Raw genomic sequence first — 25,699 nt, forward strand, 5'->3', positions numbered from 1 at the left:
TTCACGGAGCTGAGAGGAGAGGGGCGTTTCACTGAGCACTTACTACAAGCCAGGCCCTGGGCCTGGCTCTCTGCATACGTGGCCTCATGAACTCCCCACCACAGCTGCTCCTAAAGATGACACAGGCTCTGGGAGAGTCCTTGTTCATGCTGGCCGAGCCATGTCCGGTTCAGCCCACATCAAACTGCCCTGTCCCACATCTACAGATGAACAAAAACAGCCATTTGCCAAAAGAGGTGAACAGGGACTTCAGCAGCTGTGTGAGACCCCCAGCTATCAGCCTCTGACACAGGAAGCCAAAGGATGGCTGATGATTTGGGTTAGGGCCAGAATGCTAGGCCAGCCATTAAAAAAAGTTTGCTTGGTTTTTTAAATTTACTTTGTCTATTTGAGAGGCAGAGAGACCCAAACACACACACACACACACAGCACCCCTCCCAACACACACACACACACACAGCTCCTACCCCCTGGTTCACTCCCTAAACTCCTGCAATGGCTGCAGTTAGACTGGGCTGAAGACAGGAGACAGGAACTCCATCCAGATCTCTCATGAGGGTGGCAGGGATCCAACCACTTGAGCCATCACCGCTGCCTCCTGGGGTGTGCATTAGTAGGAAGCTGGAATCCAGAGTGGACTTAAATTAGGCACTCTGACAGAAGATGTGGGAGTTCCAACCAGCAGCTTAGCCGCCAGGCTGATCGCCACCAGAGGGTCTTCCCCAGGGCAGCAGATCTCCTTAACCTCTGCTTTGGAGAACCTGTTTGCTTGGTGGCCTGGGAGCCCACATGGCTTTCCACCTGCCACAAAGGGGCCCGCAGAAGGGAGTGAGCAGGAGCAGAAGAGGCCAAGCGGCTGGCTATACCAAAGCATGGCTTCCTCCAGGGGTTGGGGGCGCAGCAGCTGACCCACCGGGGGGCCTGTCAAGCCTGCTGGACTGCTCCAGGAGGGCAAGGAACCTGAGCTCTGCACCCCAGGCTAGCACGTTCCCCGGTGTCCTGGGCACATTTAACAAGCCATCAGCAGCAGAGCAGGGCACTGCCAGGAGCCAGAGGCAGCGCCACTTCAGACTTCAAAGCCGCCCAGCGCTCCTGGTGGCGTCTGGGTGTTTACACTTGATTGGGCCGATGCCGCAGGCTCCTGTGGCTCAGCCCTAAGGCAGTTCTTGACTGGCGCCAGCAGGTGCCAGACCCGAATTGGGTGGCACCCTGGCCTGACCCCTCCACAGTGGGGAGAGGGAGTGGGCAGCTTCCACTGCCTCCATTGGGAACCCAGGCATCTGTGCCACGAAGAAAGCCCAAGTCAATGGAACAATATTCACTGTCTGTGCCCAATGGAGCACTCGGCGTGCATTTCTTCCCTTTCTGTCTACCACGTAAGGCAGGGGGTATGGCCCTCATTATTCTAGTAAGGAAGCCATGGGGAAGTGACTTGCCCAAAGCCTTAGCCTGTGGGTGGCCTCAGGCTCCTGGAGCCCCAGCATGCAGCGCTGCTGTACTTGGTGCTCCCTCTGCTGGCTCTCACGGCAGGAGTCTGTCCTGCCCCACGTGCTCCTGCCATGTTTGGGACTCAACTCCCTAGCCAGTTAGCATGCTGTCTTCATCCTGTCGGCAAGGTGGACCTCAGAGAGGGCCGTGGAAAATAATTCAAGTGGGGTGGGGCTGTGCAAGTGGCTGGGGAAGGGAGGCTGCAGTGAGTCGCGGTGAGAAGGTAGGTGCCTGGGGCCAGCGAGGAGGGGCGTGAGTGACAGACCACAGGACCCAGCAAGTATTGCAAGCTCCTCCTGTCCTGGGACTGAGCCCCCACCTCCCAGCTCACAGCAGTGAGGGAGGTGTGATTTGTCAGACCCTGGACTCTGTGGCTCACAGGCAAACCACACAAACCAGGATGCCTGGGAGCCTCCAGGTAAGACTGGGAGGTCTGGAAAGGTTAGAGAGAGAGGCTGAGGCTGGGTCCTGCAGTGACACAGCCTTTCTGCCTCTCAGGCCCCCACCTGAAGCACTTCCCCTGCTCTAGGATCCAGGCCTGGTTTGGAGGGTTTTCCTTGCCTACCTCTTGCACACATCGCCCCTGCTCCCTGGCTGCTAGCTGTCTTCTGCTGCGGGGCCCTTTCCCGTATGGTCAGGCTACCCCCCCCCCCCCACCCCATGTCCAGGGAAGCGTCCAGGCCTTCAAAGCACAGCTCAAAGGTCACCACCTCCTTGTGCTTTTCCCTGCCCAGCCCACTTCCTCCCCCTAAGGCAGAATTCCTTACTCTCCTCCGTGCCCCTACAGTCTGAGGAGCAGCTGGCCTCAACATGAAGGTGGCTGAGGTGTAGCTGACCTCTTGGAGACACAGCCCGGTGGGTCTAGACTTCACTCTGCGCCATTTTTTTGGCCATCATTTGGCATACCTGTACTGTTAGTCACATGACATTTTCTCTCCATTTGCCTAAAAGGCAGCTTATGGAGCAAACAAGAGTCACTAGTCACACGCAGAGGAGGCTGATGGAAAGAGCCGACACATCCTGTTGCTGCTGGCCCTGTGCTCTGTTGCTAGAAGGTGGTTAGCGAGTCACAGGAGCAGGCGGGGCTAAACACATCTTTCAGCAAGCCTGAGACCTCTGTGATGGAGCAGAGGACAGAAAGAAAACCGAAGAGTAGAAAGTTACTACTAAGAGGCTAAAATCCTATAACAAACAGCGGGAGAATGGCCGTAACCAAGTGAAGAGCAGTTTACTGCTGGCCAGTGCCAAGTGGAGAACACACACACACGTGAGCAATGAACACACACACATGCACATGCACACGTGTGATGTCCTTACCAATGTGCATGGCTCTATGGACAGTCTTTCTAATTTTAATGCTTCATACTTTCTGTACTTTACAATCCATTAGGATGTTTTCTCTGTGGTCACAAGTGTAACTACAGTCTCTCTCTTAAAATAGCACATAAAATATATTCCACAACTATTGTTTTGAATGGTTACTGATGAATAGTCAGTTTCTGTAAATGTTCCAGAGACATGCAAAAAATGACTGTCTCTGTTTGAGGAATGGAGGCATTTACCTTCCTCTAAAATCATGTTTACTGATGGTCATGCCTCTTTGTCCTTAGCTGATGTCTAGTGGGCTGATTGATTCTGAAATACATATGCTAAAATGGCCCTCAATAATTATAAATCTACTTTCAAAATCAAGCTCTCCCTGGATTTCTAATAGGTTTTGTCTTCCTTTGTTTACTCCGTATAGTTTGTAACTGAATTTTTATCATCACACGACGTCCTCTTTACCTTGGTAGGGATTTTCAATCTTAAAAATGACCTTGTCTGATTTTAGTGTCACCACTCATGGTTTCCTTATGTTTGCAGGCACCCGACGTCTTTTGGTCCATCCTTTTAGTCTTCATCTTTGTTTACCATTTTAAGTGTGCTTTTTATTCACAGTATATAACTAGATTTTGCATTTTAAACCAATCTATCAATCTCCATATTTAGAATTCTTTTATAAATTTTATTTATTTTTATTTGCTTCAAAGGGAGAGAGAGAGAGAGAGAGAGAGAGAGAGAGATCTCAAGACCTTCTATCCAAATGCAATATTAGAGGCTAGGCCAGGCCAAAGCCAGGAACCCGGAACTCAGTCTGGGTCTCCCACGTAGGTGACAGGACCCCACTATTTGAGACAGCACTGCTGTCTCCCAGCATATGCATTAATAGGAAGCTGGTCTCAGAAGCAGAGCCGGCACTAACTCAAACACTATGATATGGGATGTGGGTATTTCAAGCAGTGTCTTAAATCATTTCCCCAAATGCCTGTCACTAGTCTCTGTATTTAAAGAGGAGAATTTAGCCATTCACATTTAGTGTACTTAATTTTGTTCTGTTTTTATTAATGTTGTTTTCCTTATTTTGTTCAATCAAATTCATTCCAGTCTTCTCTTTGGTTCATGTTTCATTCATACTTTCCTTCCCTTTCTGTGTTGAAAATCATGATTTCTGTATTTTCACCTACTACAGGATATCAGTGATTTCCATCACCACCATGTGCTCTGGCTCCCTTCTCCACATTCCTTCCCAGGCGTACCCTGTAGGCCGCCTGGCTGTATCTGGCAACTCAGGCTCCCTCTCCCACGTGCCCGTTCCTCAGCACTGTTCCAAGAGTGCTTGTCACTGCAGGTGATGATTTGAGTTTTCCCTGCAGGATGCTCACCTTATTGCAAGAACTCTACCATTTAGATCAAGGGTCAGCAAACAATAGCCAGAGGGTCAAATTCTGCCTGTTACCTGTTGTTACATGGCCCGAGAGCCAAGAATGACTTTCACATTTTCAAATGGGTTGAAAAACATCAAAGGAAGAATATTTGGTGATCTATGAAAACTATATGAAATCCAAGTTTTAGTGTTCCTTAAAAATGTTTATATTCATTTATATGTTGTCTGTGGCTGCTTCTGTGGCAAAGCAGCAGAGCTAAAACAGCACCTGTGAGGCACTTAGTGAGCTACAAATCATAACAGCCTCAACAGCAACTCACCTACCCACAATATTCTACTTATTTTTATTACCAGTACCTATCCATCAAGTCAAAATAAGAAAGTAAAAATAGACTTCAGGGGCCGGTGTGGTGGCGTACTAGGTTAATTCTCCACCTGCAACGCCAGCATCCCATATGGGCGCCGAGTTCTAGTCCCGGTTGCTCCTCTTCCAGTCCAGCTCTCTGTTGTGGCCTGGGAGGGCAGTGGAGGATGGCCCAAGTGCTTGTGCGCCTGCACCCGCATGGGAGACCAGGAAAGAAGCTCCTGGCACTTGGCTTTGGATCAGCATAGCTCCAGCAGTGGTGGCCATTTGGGGAGTGAACCAATGGAAGGAAGACCTTTCTCTCTGTCTCTCTTTCTCACTGTCTGTAACTCTATCTGTCAAATAAATAAATAAATAAAATCTTAAAAAAAAATAGACTTCAAATGTCACAGTTTTAAGACTTAGTGGGGGACCGGCACCGCGGCTCACTAGGCTAATCCTCCGCCTGTGGCGCCAGATTCTGTCCCGGTTGCTCCTCTTCCAGGCCAGCTCTCTGCTGTGGCCCAGGAAGGCAGTGGAGGATGGCCCACGTGCTTGGGCCCTGCACCAGCATGGGAGACCAGGAGGAAGCACCTGGCTCCTGGCTTCGGATCAGTGCGGCAAGCCAGTCATAGCAGCCATTTGGGGGGTAAACCAATGGAAGGAAGACCTTTCTCTCTGTCTCTCTCTCTCTCTCTCACTAACTCTGCCTGTCCAAAAAAAAAAAAAAAAAAAAAACTTAGTGGGGGAGCTGGCCCTGTGGACAGTGGGTAAAGCCACTGCCTGCAGTGCCGGCATCCCATATGGGTGCTGGCAGGTCTAGTCCTGGCTGCTCCTCTTCCAATCCAGCTCCCTGCTATGGCCTGGGAAAGCAATGGAGGATGGCCTAAGTCCTTGCACCCCTGCACCCATGTGGAAGACCCAGAAGAAGCTCCTGGTTCCTGGCTTCGGATCGGCACAGCTCCAGCCATTGTGGCCAACTGGGGAGTGAACCAGCAGATGAAAGACCTCTCTCTCTGCCTCTCCTCTCTGTATAATTCTGACTTTCAAATTAATTAATAAATCCTTAAAAACAACAGTTTGAAAAATGAGATTTAAAACAGTCCATCTCATCAACAGACACATGCACACACACATACAAACACACACAAACAGTAATGAAGCTACAATCAAAATAAGTTTCCAAATGGCTCATTTGTTAACCAAGTGAGAAAGGCCATTTGCCAATGGTAAATTGATTAAGTTGTGTCTGATCACAGAGCTGAGAAAAAGGATGTAGAGAAAATGAGCTTGCTTTAATATGATCATACTGTAGGCAAGAAGAGTTGCTCAGGCTTGGCCTCCAGGCCACAGTTTTCTCTATGCAGTACCACGAGGTGGACACCTGCGGGGGTACCTGACCAACCTTATGAGGGGCAAGGGAAGCAGGAAACAGAGGCAGAGTGAGCAGCTTCCGTGTGCCAAGCAGTGTTCACATCACTTTGTTGTTTTCCTCTTACACCCTAGCATTTATGGTCAGCTTCCCTGGTGAGGACAAGAAGGCCGCATCTCTCGTACCCCAGGGCCTGGCACACACTGACGACAGGAATCACTGATGCCTTTTACAGGCGGTGGGCTTGGGATCCCTCTGTGCCTTAGCTGCTGGCTGGCAGACAGCTAGGCCTTCTTTCCTGAGAACCTGGGGCAGCTCCGAGGTCCAAGCCGAGTCTCCCAGAAGCTGACTGTGCTTGGGGAGCAGAGGTGCGGAGCTCGCCCAGTGTCTCAGAGGGAGGGGAGCCACTGGCTGTGGCGGTGCAGGTCCCACCCAGATCATGTTAAACCTTTTCACCATGCGCTGACCGCCCCTCTGGACGGAGGCACAGGAAGCTCAGGGAGGCTGTAATGCACTCAGGAAGCATGGCCACATGGCCAGCGAAGACCTCTGTCTCTCCTCCTCTCTCTGTAACTCTGCCTTTAAAATAAATCTTTCAGAAAAATTAAAAATAGGGGCTGGCGCTGTGGCACGGCCAATAAAGGTGCAGCCTGCAGTGCCGGCATCCCATATAGGTGCTGGTTCGAGTCCTAGCTGCTCTACTTCCAAACCAGCTCTCTACTATGGCCTAGAAAAACAGTGCTTGGGCCCCTGCACCTGCATGGGAGACCTGGAAGAAGCTCCTGGCTCCTGGCTTTGGTTCAGCCCAGCCCTGGTCGTTGTAGCTATCTGGGGAGAGTCTTGCACCAAATGGAAGACTTCTCTCCCTCTCTGCCTCTCTGTAACTCTGCCTTTCAAATAAATACATATATCTTTAAAAAAATATGTGAAGTGGTATTAAATTTTAAAAAAAAATTGAAAACATTAATAATAAAACCATAAGCAGGAAGCAGGTGCCAAGCACTGGTCTTGGAAGCCTCTGTGTAATGCCTGGTTTCACCTACCACTGGCCCCATCGTGCAGAGCTGTGAAATCCCACTGGACAGGAAAGGAGACCCAGGTGAGGACAAAGACCCAGGACCTGCCCAGGTTTCCAGCCTGGGGAGGTGGGGACACTGAGGAAAGCCCAGGTCTGCACATTGCCCAGTCTGCACAGAGCCTCACCTGAGCCGAAGAATGCCTGGGCCACCTGGGGCCCGCTCACCGCAGCAGGGCTGCCACTTAGAACACAGCCAGGCTGCTATCCTAGCTGCACAGGGAGGCTGCCTGTGCTTCCTGTGAGTGAGAGTCAGCTCTAAACAACTCTGAGCTCGAGACTGTCTGCCCTCCACACGAATGAACAAATGGAGACAGTTACTATAGGGCCGGGAGAGTCCGTGTCAGGCCCAGCGCCTTACCAAGTGCTCCAGGGAGAAAGTCTCCAGACACACCGGGCAAGAGCCTCTCCAGTACAGTGGAAAGATCCCAGTCCCATGCTGGTCCGCCCCGGGTTTGAATCCTGACTTTAAAGGCACGTGACCTTGGGCAAGTCACTTCCCATCCCTCAAGCTGGTTCAGTCTGGCTGCCCCACGCTGGGGAGGAGCCTGGTGGCCTGGGTTCAGAATAGGAAGAAAATTGACTCTAAGTCACTTTTTGATCTATCCAGATTTTTCTTGACGAGTGCATAAATAGTTACATGTGATTTAGGAGGTAGTAAGTGATCTACTTAATTATAAAAAACCGCATCAAAACAAAAATAATCACCACCACTGAGAGTCATTTGAAGGCTTCAGAATAATGGAGGCATCTAGGGAAGGCACACAGCAGATGCTGTAGTTGGGTGGGGAAGGGGTGGAGGGAAGCGGGCTTATTCCTGCCCCTGGGCCCAGGGGGAGCAAGCGTCATGGCAACTCAGTCTGCAGCTAGCCCTTGGCGTCAGGACGGGTACCCGTTCAGTGATAGCCTTGAGGAGCTGGGAGTGGTGGGGGCTGGTCCCAGCTGGGCACCAACTCCTTTCCTTCTTACAGGGGCTTTGGGAAAACCCTCTTCAAAAGCCTTGGCTCCCAGGACCCCCTCCACACACCCACAGTCCCTCCATGAAGCTGGCGGCAGGAAGACTGTGACGACTCAGGGTCGTGCAGCTGGGGTTTGGACTCAGACTTGCGTGGACTGTAAGTCTAGGGAGCTTGTGGCTCCACTTCCAGCCTCCCTGGACTGAGCAGGCTAAGGCTGGTGGCCGGAGGACACTGCACATGTCTGTGGCCCCTCCCTGGTGCCCTGCGGAGGCCTGAGTCACTTTGCCAGTTTGCTACTTGCTGCTCACAGCTCACTCAGGCTCACGGGAAGTGAAGGCTGCGCCACAGTAGACGGGCCTGCGAGGGAGCAATCAGAGGCAGCGGCCGTACCAAGCGGGCAGACATTTTACTACAGAATAATTATACTCCATAATGCTACTAATAAATCAAGCCAGACAAACGAGCGACACACACTTTATCACCTTCAGCTCCAATCAGCATCCCAGGCTGGATGCAGGCTGCTGGAGCCCCTGAGCAGGCCCCAAGGCCTCACAAGGCCCAGGACCCTGCGTTCTGGGTGTGGGAGAGGGCAATGAAGGGAACCAAGGGGCAGCTTCTCATGTCCCCGGCTGAGGGCAGGTCTGGGTCTGGGGACAGGAGAGGCACAGGGACAGGACGTGAGCACTAGGACGAGTCCCTGAGTGGAGGAGGGGGGTAAGAGTCTGCAATGATGGCGCGTTCCAGAGAAGAAACTTCCTGAGTCTGGAAGAAGGGAGGGCGAGCTATGGAAACCGACATAGCCTGCCACCCTGATTCTGCCCCCACAGCACCCACTCCACACGGCCACACGCTGTGCTGACGTCCACTCCAAGACTGGGGCCAGGGGATGGCAGCCACCGCCATGCTACGGTGAGGAACTGCGGCGCTGGCTCAAAGTCTCAGCACAGACCCTGCTAGGGGCCTGGCCCCGACCCTGAGCTCTCCAGTGCCCCGTGCTCAGTCAGGTAAAGCCCAGGCAAGGGCCACCAGAGCCACATCTGCACACCTGACAGGTTTGAAAGCAAACCCAGGGGTCAGCCGTGAGGGACAGTGAGGTCTGGCTGCCCATCTAACCAGCCTTCAAGGCCCAGTGGATGCGGGTTCCCGCTCATAGCGGCATGGATGGACGGTGGGGGCAGTGTCATATGGGAGAGGTGATTCCAGGACTCGCAGCAGACCTGCATGTTCTGTCCACTCTAGTGATAGGCACATGAGTTAAGCTGGCCTACCCACGTGTCTAAGATCTATGCCCAGTGACAATGAACTTGAGGCACCCTACAAGGTCAGTGGCTGGACCCTCCCATGCCCAGTGTCGTTTCCTGTGCTTTCCCTCTTCTACCTCCATGAGTCCCTTTTCCTACCCTGCAAGGTAGGACAGACCTGGCCTGTACTGAACCAATGGACACTGCTCCCTTCTGGACACGGAAAGCCTGGGGTGGACACACGGGGGCACTCAGTCTGATGAAGGCGCACTGCCCACTGAGGGCAGGAGAGCCAGGGCCCGGCTGAGTGAGGGGTGACAGGACTCAGGAGGCCAGTACTAATGCTGCTGTCTGATGCTGGCACGGGGGAGCCAGGTCTGCTTGGATCTACTGGGGTGACTTGCACCACATGAATGAGAAGGCTGGGGGCCTGGTTGTGACTGGCTGGCCCACAGAACTTGGGCTCCTTCCTTGTCTAGATACCAGAGGCTGGGGCCCAAATGTCTCTGAGGGCCACCAGGGAGGAAGGGGCAATGGCAGGGGGCAAGATGCTCACCCGCTCCACGAGGCCGTGCTTGTGCTTCAGCTTGAACACCTTCAGCGTGGGCAGGAAGCTCTCGGCATAGTCCTTGGCCTCCAGCCCGTGCAGCAGGGTGCCGTGGAAGGCCAGCCGGCATGTGTTGGCATGAATGTCCGTATCGAGCCTGGAGCCGATCACAAGGCACAGCCGGGGACAGGTGACGGGCTTCTCAAACTCCACGAGGGCCCACTGCTGCCGAGGGCAGCGGCTCTCTGCGGCCGGGCCCTCCTTCTTGTCGGCCTCCTCCCTGTCCGTCATGGGACCTGCTGAATCCTTGCAAAGGTACTGCTCCTGGAAGAGGTATTCCCGGGAGAAGTCGAAGGAGTCCAGCACAGGCTCGTTGTCAAAAGCATCAGGCGCAGGGCTGAAGAACATCAGGCGGCCCATGACTGTCTCGTGGCCCACTGTGATGTGGAACTTGGCCTTGGTCTGCAGAGCCCCCCGGAAATACGGGATCTTTTCCACGGAGATGATGGCCGCATGGACAGTGTGCAGGGACTCAGGGGCACACACCAGCCCACGCTCCAGCAGCTTAGGGTCAAACTGCGTGACACAGATGCCCAGCCGGTCTCCCTGCATGGCCGAGGTCACGGGCATGTGGAACATCTGCATGGACTTCACCTTCTTCACCACCTGATCAGGAGCAAGAGAGAGCGCATGAGACCAACACACATCGAGGGGCGAGAAGAGGCCCCAGCCAGAGAAACGCCTGCCCTGGGCTCACTAACACCTGCTGTGCTCTGGCACAGACAGCACCAGCCAGGGCAGGTTCTCTTGGACCAGGGAAGGCACCCCTCTGTGAACTGCATGCCCAGAGCTGCCAGGCAAAGCCGGGCCAGGCCTCACTCTCTGAGTCTTTCCCCATTCCAAGACTGAGGGCAGGACTCACGGCAGCCGACTCCGGGACCACCGCAGTTCCTTCTACCCGAGGCGGTGTCCTTCCAGGTTATTCCTGTTTCATCAACCATCCTGGTACTTCCAGCTCTCTGGAAAGGCTTGCCCTCGGCTTCTACCTGCCATGGCCCAGTTCCTTAGCCTGCCATGCCATGCCCATCTGCCCTTCAAATCCCAGACCAGGCACCATGGCTCTGGAAAATTTGCCCAGATCCCGGGTGGGCAGGCTTGTCCCTGTCTCTGCGGTGACACTCCAGTCTCTGAGCTCTCCCAGCCCGCTGCCTGTCACTATCTACTCTGTCCTCGTCTACCTACTGGGGGCCTTCTCCAGGGCAGGGCCTCTCTTTAGCCATCTGACATATAGTTCCTGAGTACCTACTGTGTGCCAGGCTTTATTCGGGGTTGGGGGGGGAGCAATAGGGTAAGTTGTGTTTTCAAAGAGTTTGATATCTAGAAGCAACACCACAATTATATATACTGGGAAATTCTACATAATATTATATCCTAATATTAACTCAAGTTATATATCCATATAGATGAAATTAACACACAGAATGACATGCATGCAAATACATAATCTAATAGAATGAGACAGTGCGCTCTTAAGTACTACCTACAGCACGTGCTACAGACACCACCTGTGGTGACTGGGGCGGGCAGTCAGGGAAGGCGTCCCTGCAGAGGTGCCTGAGCGCAGACCCCAGCACAGAGGCAGAGCCCACGGCCTGCAGACAGAAGCAGCTTGGAGAGTCTGAGTTGGAGAAATAAACAAAGAAGCAGGAAGGCTTGCTGCAAGGGGAGGGCAGGGAGAAAGGGCAGGGGAGCGAGGTCAGGGCTTGGCCCCATGCGGTGTCGTGCAGGGCCCGGAAGTCACCCCAGGAGCTGAGCTACAGGAGTAACCCGATCTTATCTCGGCTTCTGAAGGCTCACACGGACTCCTGCACGGGCGGATTTCTGCTTCCACAGTTTGTAAATCAGGAACAGACACGGACAGGTCCTACTAACGTTCACGACCTGGACAAACGTTCCTACTGTGATCACTGAGATGAGATGAGATCGTGCTCACGGCTTTCCCTTTAATGAAACAGAAACGTACAAGGCATTTCAGAAAGCTGCCGTCAGAAACTGCAAACTGCAGAGGTTCTGACAGTGAGGGGCCGGCGTCCCCGTCCTTCTCCCGGGACAGAGGGCAAATGCTGTGCTCACAGCACACGAGCCCAGGACCCTTCCTGGAGAGCCCTCATGGCAAGTGTTTGTTTAAAGATCATTAACTACCTAACCAAGGGGTCAGCGGGCAGAGAAAGTGAGAAGGCCGGTGTCAGAAGCCACAGCCAAGATCAATCAAAAAGAAACATAAAACATCACTGAGACTGTCTGCAAGGCAATGGGAAAATAAGATGTCCAGGAATGTGACTGAGAGAAAGTGGAGACGATCAGCTTACACGAGGCACTGTCTACAAGCAGAGTCGGGCCCGAGTGGCCAGCCTGCCTTCCTAGCTGCCCGCAGCAGCCCGGGGAGCTGGCGTGTTGCCGCTACCCACCCCCAGTCACCTCCCTCCTCCAGGGCAGCTCGGTACAATGCACGTCTAATGATGCATGTCGTTGTCACCAACTTCCATACAGGCTCCTATCTTCCACTTCATGACACTCACCCCCTCCAGTCACAGCTGCTATGAGCTATGAGACTGCCTCCTGGCTTGCCCCCTGCTGCACCAGCAAGCGCTCTGCTGAAAAGCCCCCAGCTGAAGTCCCACTCCCAGGCCAGGCCTTCAGCTCAGCGTAGAACTTTCTGTCCCACATGCTCACTAACCCATGAGGCCACCAGCAGTGCACCCACACCCAGTGGCTCTGATCACCTCCTTCTGTGTCCTGGGGGCTTCTCCCTGGGATTCCTCCCATCTGGCAAATTCCGTTCATCCTTTACCTGCTGCTTGAGGAAGGACTTCCCGGGCCGCTCCAGACAGCACTGGCCAGCCCACCTCTGCCTCCGTGTAGGAGGGTTTCAAACTGGAGCGTGAGAAGCAATCAAGGGCCCAGCACCCACTCGCTTACCACGCATGCTATCCGGTGCTCCTGGCGCAGAGCTCCCCTGCCAGCCCAGGGATGGAGAGCCACGACCTTGAACGTAGCATGCTGTGTTCTCTTTCTCAAAACATGTACACGTGGATGACCGCAGAGGCCTACTCCACAGACTGCACGCTTGCCTCGACAATGATTCACTCCACTATGTGAGTCTCTGAGCCCGACGGAAGGAGCGCACCACCAGTTCTGATGCTAAAAATCCATGCACACGGGGCCTGCCCGAGCTCACCCACTGCTGGTGGTGTCCACACAGTGCACTGAGCACACCTCGAGCACCTAGCAGGGAGCACCCAGGAGTCTGCAGCTTTTGCTGAAAAATACTTCGATCAATTCCTTCTCTCAAGAGAGTCCTGCCTGGGCCCACATGCCAGGAGCTCTGCAGGATGCAGGCTCCAGAGAAAAACTACACACTCAGAAAGGGAGTGAGTGCTCAACTTTGCTAGCCAAATCAGTGAACGCTCACCAACAGCGTGTAAGACACCTAAGGGACGCACATCTTTCCCGCCGTTCGGCATTATCAGATTCCTTAACTTCTGTCACTAGATTTGTGTCTCTCGCCCTGGGAATCCAGAGGGCCCCTGCCTCCCACGGTACCCACACGCTTGGCACAGGGGCTTCTGAGGAACCCCGTGTAGGATGGGCCCAGTTAATGCCCGGCCCACAGGAAGAGAATGACCGCATCAGATTCGGGAGAGAAAAGCCCCTCCTGGCAAAGCACCAAGGCAAGGTTCCAGACCTGGTGGGGCCTGAGCCACATCTCCAGTTTATGAGCCTGGCTGTGACGGGGCGGCCGGCACGGCGGACGCCAGGCCGGCTTGATTCCAAGCGTATTCTCTTTTCAGTGGGGCCTGTGTTCTCGGGGCCGAGAGCACCGAGGCCGCCTCGTGAGGGCACTGTGAAGAGCAGAAAGACAAATAACTGTGCAAATCGAGATTTTAAGGGCCTAGACAGGAAATTGTGAAGCAGATAGAGAAGGGCACAGGGCGCATGCAGGCGGCGACGCTGCACAGCCACACACCACGAGGGCCGCTTGGAGAAGAGAACAGCACAAACACAGAGAAGCGGATCATCCTGCCCACCTAAGAACGGGCACACAGGCTTTCTCTGTGGCCATTCATTTTCTAGGCAACTCTGAGAGGCCTCTATCCACCTCCTTAACAACTCACCTCAACAGTTTCTCCCAGCCACACAGACAGGCTAAGCCCATGCACTTGCAGCTGCTCAGAACGAACTCTGTCATGCGTTAGGTCTACCACCGGAATGACATGGGGACATACAGAATTGAAAAGTCTTTTTTTTTTTTTTTTAATTGAAAGGTAGAGTTATAGACAGAGAGAGAGAGACAGAGAGAAAGGTCTTCCTTCCATTGGTTCACTCCCCAAATGGCCGCTACAAACAGCACTGCGCCGATCCGAAGCCAGGAGCCAGGTGTTTCTTCTTCAATGCAGATGCAGGGCCCAAGCACTTGGGGCCATCCTCCCGGCCACAGCAGAGAGCTGGACTGGAAGAGGAGCGACCGGGACTAGAACCCGGTGCCTACATGGGATGCCGGTGCCGCAGCTGGAGGATTAACCAAGTGAGCCATGGCACTGGCCCCCAAATTGAAAAGACTTATTCCTGTCACTTAGTGCAGTGCCAGATACTATGAACTCATCAAGTAGGAAACAGAGAATTACAAAATCATGGGGAGGTGTGAGGAGGAAGACTAGGGTGCTATGACTGAATGGCTGGGGCACCCAATTCATGCTGGGTGGTCAGGAAGGACTTCCCTGAGGACGTGGCATTGGAGCTGAGACCACAGGGTGAGGAGAAAGCACCACAGGTTCCAGCCAGAGGGGAGAGCCGAGCCCAAGGCCCTAAGTGGGGCCAGAACCAGGGCCTGCCTGGGGTGGGGCAGACAGGGGAAGGTGTGATGTCGGCTGCATACCCAGGCCAGCTACCTTCACCATAGCAAGGGGCTGAGCAGAGCCAACACCACCCCAGCTGGCATTTTTATAAAGAAATAAGAAAACTTGGGCTATGGCATGGACGGAGGGAAACTGGAGGAGCGGCGCCTGCATCCCACACCTGAGTGCTTGCGCCAGCCTCAGCTTCTCTGCTTCTGATCCCGCTCCCTGCTAATGTGCCTGGGAAGCAGGAGGTGACGGCTTGGTCTTAAGATGGCAACACTGGGTTTCCAGATGCTTGGGTGGAGGGCCCTGCTGTCGTCATATCCCAGGCCCCAGGAGACCTACTCGGCTTCACCGTCCAAACAGGCCAGGGTCTGACCCTTCCTGTTTCTCCCTCCCCTGCAGGCTTTCTCCAGAGAGCACTGACACAGACAACACACCACTGCTCCTCCAGCGCCTGCAAAGCCTCCCACTTCATCTTATAAAAGCAAAGTCCTCACCAGGACTCACAGGCACAATGATCACTTTATTAGTTGTGACTGGCCCCTGCCCCTCGAGTCCTGCAGGTACCTTCCTGCCTCCTGGCCCCAACATGCTCTACCTCAGGGCCTTTGCACTGGCCTGGTCCTCCAAGCGGGAGGATCTTCCCTCAGATGCCCACAGGTCTCTGCTCCATGCCACCTCACCAGGGGCCATCCCCATCACCAGTAAAGGAGCACTCATGTCCCCCTCTCCACCTTGTTGCCCTGGTCTCACCTGCTCCTCTCAGCACTCGCCACTCCTGCCTGTCTCTCCTGAACGGGAAAGCAGCCTCTCTGTGAGGACGGGGCTTTGCTTACTTCTACCTCCAGTGTCCAGCACAAGCCTGGTGTACAGGAGTCCTCAACAACAACTGTGCAGTACGCAGAAGGATCCATGAGTAGATCCGTGCTGTCCGTCTCCTCAGGGAGGTCCAGCCTGGACCCGGAGACACCGAAGCAGCTGCAGGGCTGGGGCCGGTGGGCGAGGGTGCCCTCGGGTTCCCTGGCAGAGTGAGTAGTGAGGCGGCACTGCCAGGTGCTGAGTGGAGCCCGCGGGGAGGCCCCTTCCTGGAGCTGGGCTTGCCTCCTGACCTCTCCATCGCTCCAGCACCAGGCGCTGCTGGGGAACAGAGTGGGAAGGAATACATCAAGCAAGCAAACACTTTTTAAAGCTCAAGTTCATGCTTGCTAAGCAGTTTGGTCCTTTCTGACTAACAAAGAAGCTTTACCATCATCTGGGTCAGTTATTCTTCATAAAAACCCTACGAGGCGGGTCAATATTTTTACATTCAATTTTATGGATGAAGAAACAGAGGTTTTTGATGTCTCCAAGGTCACAAAGCAAACAGGCTGAGACTTGGGACAATAAATGCTGGGACTGCCAGGCAGGCCTGACTTTCCACAGCCTTGTCCCCGGCCAGCTGAGCACAAACCATGCCCTAGGCTGGCTGCAGCTGGGTACAGGCCACCTGCTCTGCCCGGCCCCAGGAGCTTACGTGGTCCGGGCACTGCCTACAAATCACCATTTGACAATGTGGTGCTCACAGCACGAGCCCAGCAAGAGGGCTCCAGAAGACTCCACAGTACCCCGGTGACTTCTCACGCCAATGCTGGGGACCAAGTGTAATGAGCCCCCCTTCTCAGGTGAGGAGCTGAAGCCCAGGTAAGTCGGGCTGGCCTCGAGACACCAGTGTGGCAGAGGCCAGATGAGCCGGGGGCTGTCTCCCTCTGAAGCCCAGGTGCCCGGGCTGCCCCGACATAGCACAGAAACCACCTCCTGCTGGCCATGCACAGGGACAGTTTTACACCCGACTTCCCGCTGTGCGGCTCCCTCCCAGCACCGCTGCATTCTGGCTTTGGGTAGCACAGACGTCCGGTTTGCTGATGAGACAGTGAGAGAACACTGCCCTCTGATTACTCCTAGGCCTGCCACACTCAGACACCCCTGGTCTTTCAAGTGACTGCCATGGTCTCTTGGTGCTCTGAGGACTCTGTGTGATGCTCTGTCCACAGCAGTGGGGTGTCTCTTCGATGTGTGATTTATTTTTTGAAAAGACCGATCTATTTATTTGAAAGGTATTGTTACAGAGAGAGGCAGGGAGACAGAGAGCTTTCATCTGTTGGTTCACTCTCCAAACGGCCACAATGGCCAGGGCTGGTCCAGGCTGAAGTGGAGCCTGGAACTCCATCCGGGTCTCCCATATGGGTGGCAGGGACCCAAGCATTTTGGCCAGCACCAGACAGGTGGACCCAAAGTGGAGTCGCCAGGACTTGAACCAGTGCTCATATGGGATGCTGGCGTTGCGGGTGGCGGTGTAACCCACTGTACCACGACACCAGCCCCAGTGTGTGCTTTCTGAGGCTACTGACAGCCTCCAGTGGGAGTGGCCCAAAGGGAGAAACACCCTGCATTCAGCTCCACTCTCCACGGTCCCTCGTGATTGTGAACTGGTTGGCACCCAACTGATGTTCACATCGATGGTGTTATTTTACTGTGGGGGCAGTAGAGAAGGTCAAGGGAAGAGAAACCCAGCACTCCTTGGGTGCCTGCGATGGGGGAAGTGCCACACAGCTGCATCCCACCCTCAGCACAGCTTTTAAGGAGCCCAGTGAGGATCCACTGCACACACAAGGAGAGCGAGGCCCCAGGAGAGAAGACATTTATCCAAGGCATTCAGACCCAATGCCACTAGGCACATATTCCTTTACTCCGGCATGGAGGTCCATGGTGAAACACAGTGAACGCATGGACTGCATGGATGTGGAGCAAGTTCAGGGTCAGCCTTCCCTCTGTTGGGTGCGAAACGGATAGCCCAGCTCCATCACAACCAACTGTCAAGGACAGCAGCAGTGGTCAGGGCCTGCTCAACAAATGCTGGACCGCAGAAGGCAGTGGCCTTGCGCTCAGCAGGCTTCCTAATGGTGGCACCAGCTGCCAGGAGACTGCACTGCCATGATCCAGTTTTGTTCCACTGATGAGGCTAGAAGCTCCTGGCTGTGCCAAAGGCCAGGGTGGGGACCTTGCAACTTCATCATTACTTAATAAAATGTAAATCAGAGAGGAAAAGAAACACACGACGTTTGACACTAATAAGCTTACAGCAGGATCAGTTACTTCAATTCAAAGAGGTTCAGACTGGAAGGGAAAAAATGAAATAAGCTTTTAAAGCTCAGTCTAGGTTTGGCTCCATCAGACCTAACCAATTTTGTTTAATGAGGTTTCAATTTGGCCGCTCTTACTTCTCCCTCTTTGAGTGAGGCCGTGTACAGATAAGACATTTCCCCTGCCTAATGCATTTAATCGCATCTCATCCACAAAAAGTCAGGCCCAGGGCTCTGCACCAGGAGATACATGTGGGCCCAGGGGCTGCCAGTGCCTCCCTGCTGGGTCAGGTCTGCGGGAGGGAAGTGTGCATCAGCCTTGGGGACTCAATGCCACCTGCTTTCAGAGAAATGAAAACCATCCAGAAAGGTACACAGAATCCAATCAAATAATAACCACCTGTGCCCCATCACCGGGAACTGATGCAGATTTTGTCACACATACTTCAAGTCTTGACATGGCACTGAAGACCCCAAACCCTATGCCCCGCTCTTGACCCCCTGGAGCCCTTTCTTCAGGGGCCCTTCACGTGTCCTGCTGTTTCATCACGTTACACCCACGGTGGATCCCCAGACGGTATACACATTTGCTGGCACACACTATGGTGCCACAGCCATGTCTAATTCCACACTTGCCTCCTTCCTTCCATGTTGTACTTCTCACATCTATTCATGTGGGAATGTATATGAGGATTTAGATGGACACAGACACATACACCTGCTTGTGAAATTAGCTTATCTATTTTTGGCTACCTATAGTAATTCTTTATATGAAAACTCCACCTGTCACTCATCCATGTCCTTATTGATGGGCTTAACTGCTGCCTGCCACTGTAGACAACGTGGCAGTGACCACCTGTACATAGCACCTCACAGAATACAGTGCAGGTGTGGGATGGGAGATGGAGTGCTGGGGCCATGGCTTTCCCACTGTGGCAGCCTGAGGGATCTGGCACAGCAGCCCATTGTTGCTGCCTTAACCTGTGTCCTGATTACCGGGGACAAGGCCTCTTGGGAGGGCTCTCTAGAGTCCCTGTGGCCCCCGGTCTGTTGCATCCCAGTTTCTACGGTGACAAGGCGTATACACTTCACCTACTTTGGGAGCCCGGTGCTTGGTGGACACATTCCTGAGCTGCACGCAGCTCTTGTGGGAGGGGCCATGCACTAAGGAAAGGTCAGGGATGTAGTGGGGGAGGTCTGGGCAGCCCTCCGTCACCTGGCTCTCCTCCTGGACCCAGCTACCCCTAGGCACCATGCCTAGGAACAGGTTTCTGGTAGCCCTGGAGACTCCGACCCCACAACTGCCCTGGTGCCCCTTCTCCTTGGCCACTCCTTGGGGTGGGGAGCCATGTGGACTGCCCAGGAGGGGTCTGTCCTGTGACCAATTCCAACAGCCTCAGACAAAAGGCCATCTGTCTGGTGGAGAGAGCCAGGGACCCCAATCCTAGGAACCCCTGCAGAGACATAAGATCGGAGATGGGGAGGAGCTCTGCCTGTCCCTTTGCCCCCGCCTCCCGCCTCCCACCTCCCACTTGACAAGGTGAGCACAGGCTCCCAGCCAGTCAGTGCTTGGACACAGCACAGCTGTCGTTATCCCAGGGCTCCCTACAAACTCCACTTCCTGCCTGGCTCTAGCCCCCTTACTCCTGTAACCCAGCTAAATCCTGCTTGCTCTCGGATCTCCGGGGTCCCGAGAGCACTCAGCAGTATTCATCCCAGGGCTCTTAAGCCCTCGTCTTCCTGCTTTCCAGTATGTGTCTGTGTGTTCAGTTGCCTCCTGGGGTCTCCCACAGAGGGGAAGCCCCGGGGGCAGGCTGCGTGGATTCTGCTCACCACTGAGGCCCAGCACAGTGTCCGTCACATGTTAGGCACTTGGGCCAGGTTCCTACGGGCTTTTGGTGAAGGTCTCTGTCCCTCCATGCTGACCTCATGAACAGACCCCCAGAGACTGGAGACCCGTAAAAGTGACAGAGCCTGCCAGGAAGCTTTATGCCCCCTCCCAACCACCCAGCAGGCATTTGTCATCCCATAAAACTGTAACTTGAATTACGCCAATGCTGGATTCTTCTGGTCTCCATACACGGGGCTTTCATTGTTTTTAACGATGTCTCTGGGCCTTCTGCAGGGTAGGGACTCCTTGGGAGGCAAGCCAAGGGAGCTGGCGTGTCCTCAGAGCTGGGCCCAGAAAAGCTGTCCTAGTGGAGCAGTAAACATGGCCATGCCTGCAGGTAGGGGCCTCAGCAAGGGACCCAGGAGAGTCTAAATCTCAAGGGGATGGGGCCCGGTGGGCACAAAGGCCCCCACACTTCTGGGGCTACCCTTACCTGAGACAGGCCTGTCACCCTCCTGCACAAAGCTCCTTCCAGGCCCTCAGTGCAGGCTTCTCAGTGGGCACTTGAGACCTTTTGCCATCTGGTCAGCTCCAAAGCACTTGCATCACTGTCCCTAGCACCCACACTCTGCCAAGTGAAACCCACTGGTGTCTGGGCCCTGTGCCCTGGCACAGCCAGGCCTGTTATCCTCACTCCACGCATCTTCCTCATCCTTTAAGCCTTACTCCAGCCCGAGGAAGCCACGCTGCCTGCCCTCCTGGGCACTCACAGTTCCTGCCACTCGAGCCTTGGCTCCAGCAGGAACACATGCTGTGGAGCCCTCCCTTCAGCCCTAGCCTCCCTGTGTAGACAGAGGCAGAGGCTGGTGGGGGTGGGGAGCTCCCTTTTGTCTCTGCAAGGAGGAAGCGCCCATTAATGTCCTACAGATTCAGCTTTGGGCCCCCACTTCCAGTCCAGCAGGACAGGGCCAATCCCCTCTGCACTCACACCCTACAGCTGTCAGTAAACCTGTAGCTACAGCACCTGGGCCCCAGCAAAGCTGCACAAGGCAGAGAAGGGAGCCCCTAGTGGTTTCCGGCAGCTGCACCCACACTTCCCTCTGCCTCTGTGGGTCCTGGAAAGGCAGTGGTAAAGGGCACCGGGGCTCATGCTCATAAGCTCCTATTTATTAGCAGCAGGAGGAGGAGGATGAGAACCTGGTGAGCATGGTGGTGAGAGAAGAAACGCGGGGCTGGAGATGAGCTCCCAGGATGGGTCAGAATGGGCCCCCAGGGAGGGGCCACCGCTTGGGGCTTCTAAGACACACAGTCACCGGCTCAGGGCCAAATCCCAGGGATGGGGGTCCCGGGCAGGGAGATTCACAGGTTGAGGGTGCAGTTTCAATTCAGCAGTTCCTTGAGGTGGATCAAAGACAGAGAGTGCCATCTCCATGGCTGACATTGTGGGACAGGGGGCGCTACCCTCCCAGCAAAGAGCGGTGGCCATGATGGGCTGATGGACACCCAGCCTTGGTGGGCCAGCCTCACCCCCACAGGCAGCTCCCCATGTGACACCAATGTGGTCCTGAACTCATTTGCATTTAGACAGATGGGAAGCAAGGGCATTGTGAGAACTGACTCTCTCCACAGGCTCATTCTCCTACACTCAGAATTCCTACTTACTACCACCATGCCTGGCAGCCAAAAACGGAAACGTCTCACGACACCCTGCTGCTCCTCGTACAGTACGCTGGAGCGGCACACGGCCCAGGGCGCGACAGGCTACCTGACCGTCACCCCTCCTCACCCCCACTGCTGCCAGAACCTTGTGCCTCTGCATCTTGCCATCTGGGCAGCATGGTGGCTTGAGCTCAGGCTCCTTCCCTGTCACAGGACGGCTCTCAGCCATGGCAATGACCAGCCTTGCTCCCACTCCAGCCCTGCCCCACTCCTGTGAGCCCCACTGGTCTACGTGCTGAACACAGAAGACTTGGGCCAGACCCACTGGGGTTAGAATAGTGGCTCCAGCTCTGAGCTTTGGCGAGTTCCAGAACTTTCCCAAGCCTCAGTATCCTCACTGGGAGAATGGGAACCCCAGGACCCAGTCACAGGAATTTTGTGAAGATTTAGGGAGGCAGCATGTCCTAGCATCTCACTGAGCCTTGTGAATGGCAGGTCCCCAGTAAACCTGGTAGCTCTTGGTCAGTCCCCACTTGGGGTCTAAACCTCAGCCTTTGGTGCCCAGCCCAGCAGCCAGACAGAAGAAGGGGCAGCCAGCCCCAGGCCAGGCGCAAGAGACCGAAAGATCCTCAAATGTTTCCTGTTACTGACTAGACCAACCCTAACCCCACAGGGGAGCCCAATGGCATGTGTGGGTTCCTCACTGCACTCACCAAGGCCAAAGACAAAACCCCATTCCTAGCCCCTCCACACACACTTTACCTTCCAGCCCCACCTCAAGGTCACACCGGTCCAGCTTTTCCAGAAAGCTCTCATCATTTCCGCACCCTATGCCGGAATCCCACATCTAGGAAACACTCCAAGAGGCAAGCACAGGTCACAGCAGTGCTCACCTGGCAGTTACCTATGACAGCCAAGAAATGAGACAAGCCCACTGCCCAACAGCAGAGGGATGAATAAGTAGAATGGTGGGCGAGGAGTCATGTGGTAAAATACATGAAGCTATTGCATCTGCAAGGAAAATTCTTTCCCTGCTACAGTGAACAAGTTCAAGGTATAAAAGTGTATTTAAAATAAAACCCTACTACCTACAGTAGTGCCTGCAGGTGACAGGCTTCTTGGTGAGTTTTGTTGGTGTGAAGATTCATTCATTTACTTGAAAGGCAGAAGGAATCTATGTGCTGGTTCCTCCCCAAATGGCCATAATGGCTACCCAGGCCTAGGCCAAAGCCAGAAGCTAGGATCTCCATCCAGGTCGCTCCCATGGTTGACAGGGGCTCAAATACTTGGGCCATCTTCTACTGCTTTCTCAAGTGCATTAACAGGAGTGGAACAGCCAGAGCTTGAACTGGTACTCAGATAGGGATGCTGGTATTACAAGCGGCAACTTAACCCAATGAGCCAGAACATCAGCCCCCTCTTACTGAGTTTTGTCTTTCCAGTTTCTTCATAGTTCATGAAAATTTCTAAGCTAATCATGTATTTTGTTTTTAAATATGGGAGAAAGGTTAAAAAAAAAAAAAAACAACACTCTGGGGCCGATGTTGTGGTGTAGTGGGCAAAGCTACTGCCTGCGATGCTGGCATTCTATATGGGTGCTGATTTGAGTCCCGGCTGCTACACTTCTGATCCAGTTCCCTAAGAATGCACCTAGGAAAACAGTGGAAGATGTTCCAAGTGCCTGGGCCCCTGTATCCATGTGATGGACCCAGAAGAAGCTCCTGGCTTCAGCCTGAGCTCAGCCCTGGTCATTGTGGCCATTTGGGGAGTGAGTCAGCTGATGGAAGACCTCTCCCTCTGTCTCTTTTTCTGCCTTTAAATTTAAAAAATATTAAAAAATAAAAAAATTCTAAATTAAAAGAAAAAGACTACCCAATCAGGCTGCAGCAGTGCACTGTCCCCGTCCCTTAAGGATCCTTCTCCAGTCTCCGCCTTTTCCAGGGAGCGTGCTGTGGGCCAGGCACTCCGGTCAGCTGCCCAGGGGGCAGTACACTCCCCACCACTGCACAGATGAGGACATTAGAGTCAGGACCTGGAGTAAGGCCACTCAGTTGGTGGGTGGTGACACTCAGACTCAAGGCTGACCAGGCCAGCTGCGAAGTCAGAGCTGAGTCACGAAAGCGCTGGCTGTGGCCGAGGTGCAGGGGCACAGCTTGAAGTCTACAATGCAGTGAGGAGGCTGGCACCACACTGCTTGGATGTCATCCGCAGGGCTCACAATTTCTGGCCCCAGAAGAGAGAAAAGGGGTAGGCCTTCCTGTTCTGTCTTCCCAGGACCGAAAGGCCGATGGGTCTGCAGACATTGAGGAGGGGGCCCAGTGCAGGGCTGCAGAATCCTGTTCTGTGGGCAGAGAGGGACCAGCAAGCAGGAGTAGGGGTGTCGCCCTTCCTGTGGGAAGAGCAAACACATCTGACTGGCTTCTATCTCTGTTTGTTAAGAAGTTTCTTTTTTCTTTTTCTAAAGATTTACTTATTTATTTGAAAGTCTGAGTTACACAGACACACACACACACAGAGGTCTTCCATCCGATGGTTCACTCCCCAGATGGCAACAACAGGTGGAGCTGCGCCGATCCAAAGCCAGGAGCCAAGAGCTTCTTCCAGGTCTCCCATGCGGGTGCAGGGGCCCAAGGACTTGGGCCATCTTCTACTGCTTTCCCAGGCCACAGCAGAGAGCAGGATCGGAAGAGGAACAGCTGGGACTAGAACTGGTGCCCATATGGGATGCCAGCGCTTCAGGCCTGGGTATTAACCTGCTGTGCCATAGCGCCGGCCCAAAGAAGCTTCTTTTTGATGGTAAAATAGAAATCAAAGCAAGGTCTGTCCAGGGAAGAGAGGCAGCCTTTGGTTTGAGTTCTTGAAACAGCAATGGAAAGGGGAGTGGGTGCTATGGATTGCTTTATTCTTCTGTATTTTACAGGTTTAGCTTTTAGTATTCACATTTCAGTATGAAAAAACAAAGAACCTAACAAGACAATATTCAGGGTATCAACACTAAACTCAATACATTCCACCAACAAGGATCAAGGGCCTACTATGTGCCCTTTAAGCCCCGGGGCCTACTGTGGGCAGTAAGGGGCAGGCAGGGGACTGGGAGCTCACCCTGTACTGGAGCAGAATGGGAGTGGTGGGAAGGTGGGTCTCAGAAAACACATGGGAGACCTAGATTGAGTTCCTGGCTCCAGGCTTCAGCCTGGTCCACCTCCAGCCATTGTAGGTATTTGGGAACTGTGGTACTGCACAGACCCCTGCATGTGCTCACTCTCTCTCTCAAATAAATAATTTTAAAAATATAGCAGTGGTCCCCAAGGGAGAGGAATTAAATGCACTGTCCCATTCCGCCACTTCCCACAGCTTTGTGGGGAGAATTAAAAGCAACGTAAGGTTAGGGAGAGAATCAGAAGCAATGTAAAAGAATTAAAAGGCCAAGCACAACACCTAATACTTGGGGACTGATTGTTTTTATGACTGCGGGGAAGTCACTGCCTTAGGGTGGCCGGGGAAGGCGCCCAAGCTCAGCAGGATCTGACCCTCAAGAAGACCACATGGAGAAGATGCCAGGAACCCAGGTGACCAGATGCCCTCAGGAGGAGCTCAGCCCCTGCCTGTACTTTCCATGTCCACATGTGAGGGAGCTCCCCAAAGACACAAGCAAGGCTTAGGGCTTTCTGGAGAGGTTAGCTAATGTGCTCTATCTCTAGGTGCAGACAACCAACACACACCTTTAATGTGGGGCTGAGGGACACTCTTCCCAAAAGTTGTCTCCAATCTGTAAGTCCTTACCCCAAAATACCAGGTTAGCACATCAATATCAAATATTATCTTAGGGCTGGGAATTGTTACAGAGGATTAAGTCATCACTTGGGACACCTGTATCTCACATCTGAATGCCTGTTTGAGTTTTGGCTGCTCTGCTTCTGAGCCATCTCTTGGTTAATGCACCGGGAAGCAGCAGGTGATGGCACCCATGTGAGAGACTAGAAAGGTGCTCCTGGCTTTGGCCTAGCCTAGCCCTGGCAGTTGTGGCCATTTGGAGAGTGAACCAGCAAGATCTTTCTTTCTCTTTTCCTCTCTCTGTCACTCTCCATCTCTCTGCAACTCTGTCTTTCAAGTAAAGAAAGAAATAAATCTTTTATTAAAAATTATCTAAAAGTTGAAGAGTGGTTAAGGCTAGGAGAAACTGCTTCAGGCATGTTAAGCAGACTCTGGGAAGCCACAGGTGGAAAGGCAGCCCCCCATCAGCCTGGGGGGCTACATGCTTCCCTTCCCTTCCAAGACACAGCTGGAGGTCTTTCAAGGCAGGAATGGCAGATGGTCAGCGCAGGCAAAGTGCCCTGCCAGCTCCTGCCGCCCCTACACCCTGGCACATCCTGCCCTGGCTCCAAGTCCTTAAATGGGCCTGGTAAAATCCACTATTTTTTCATTTTAAAATATTTATTTTAAATGAAGGGGAAGGGAGG

The 25,699-nt window shown here is 53.7% G+C and overlaps 1 protein-coding gene across 2 annotated transcripts in view; it reads right to left on the reverse strand.

Annotated features, from left to right (window-relative positions):
- EEFSEC (eukaryotic elongation factor, selenocysteine-tRNA specific) overlaps positions 1–25,699 on the reverse strand; it is a 240,626-nt gene that overhangs the window by 41,330 nt on the left and 173,597 nt on the right. For both annotated transcript variants that reach the window (XM_062200567.1, XM_062200568.1), the window contains exon 5: positions 9,739–10,395. In XM_062200567.1, coding sequence (XP_062056551.1) covers positions 9,739–10,395 — 657 coding nt within the window. The remainder of the gene's footprint in view (positions 1–9,738; positions 10,396–25,699) is intronic.

The sequence above is a fragment of the Lepus europaeus genome, chromosome 9, assembly GCF_033115175.1.
Source record: "Lepus europaeus isolate LE1 chromosome 9, mLepTim1.pri, whole genome shotgun sequence".
NCBI lineage: Eukaryota > Metazoa > Chordata > Mammalia > Lagomorpha > Leporidae > Lepus > Lepus europaeus.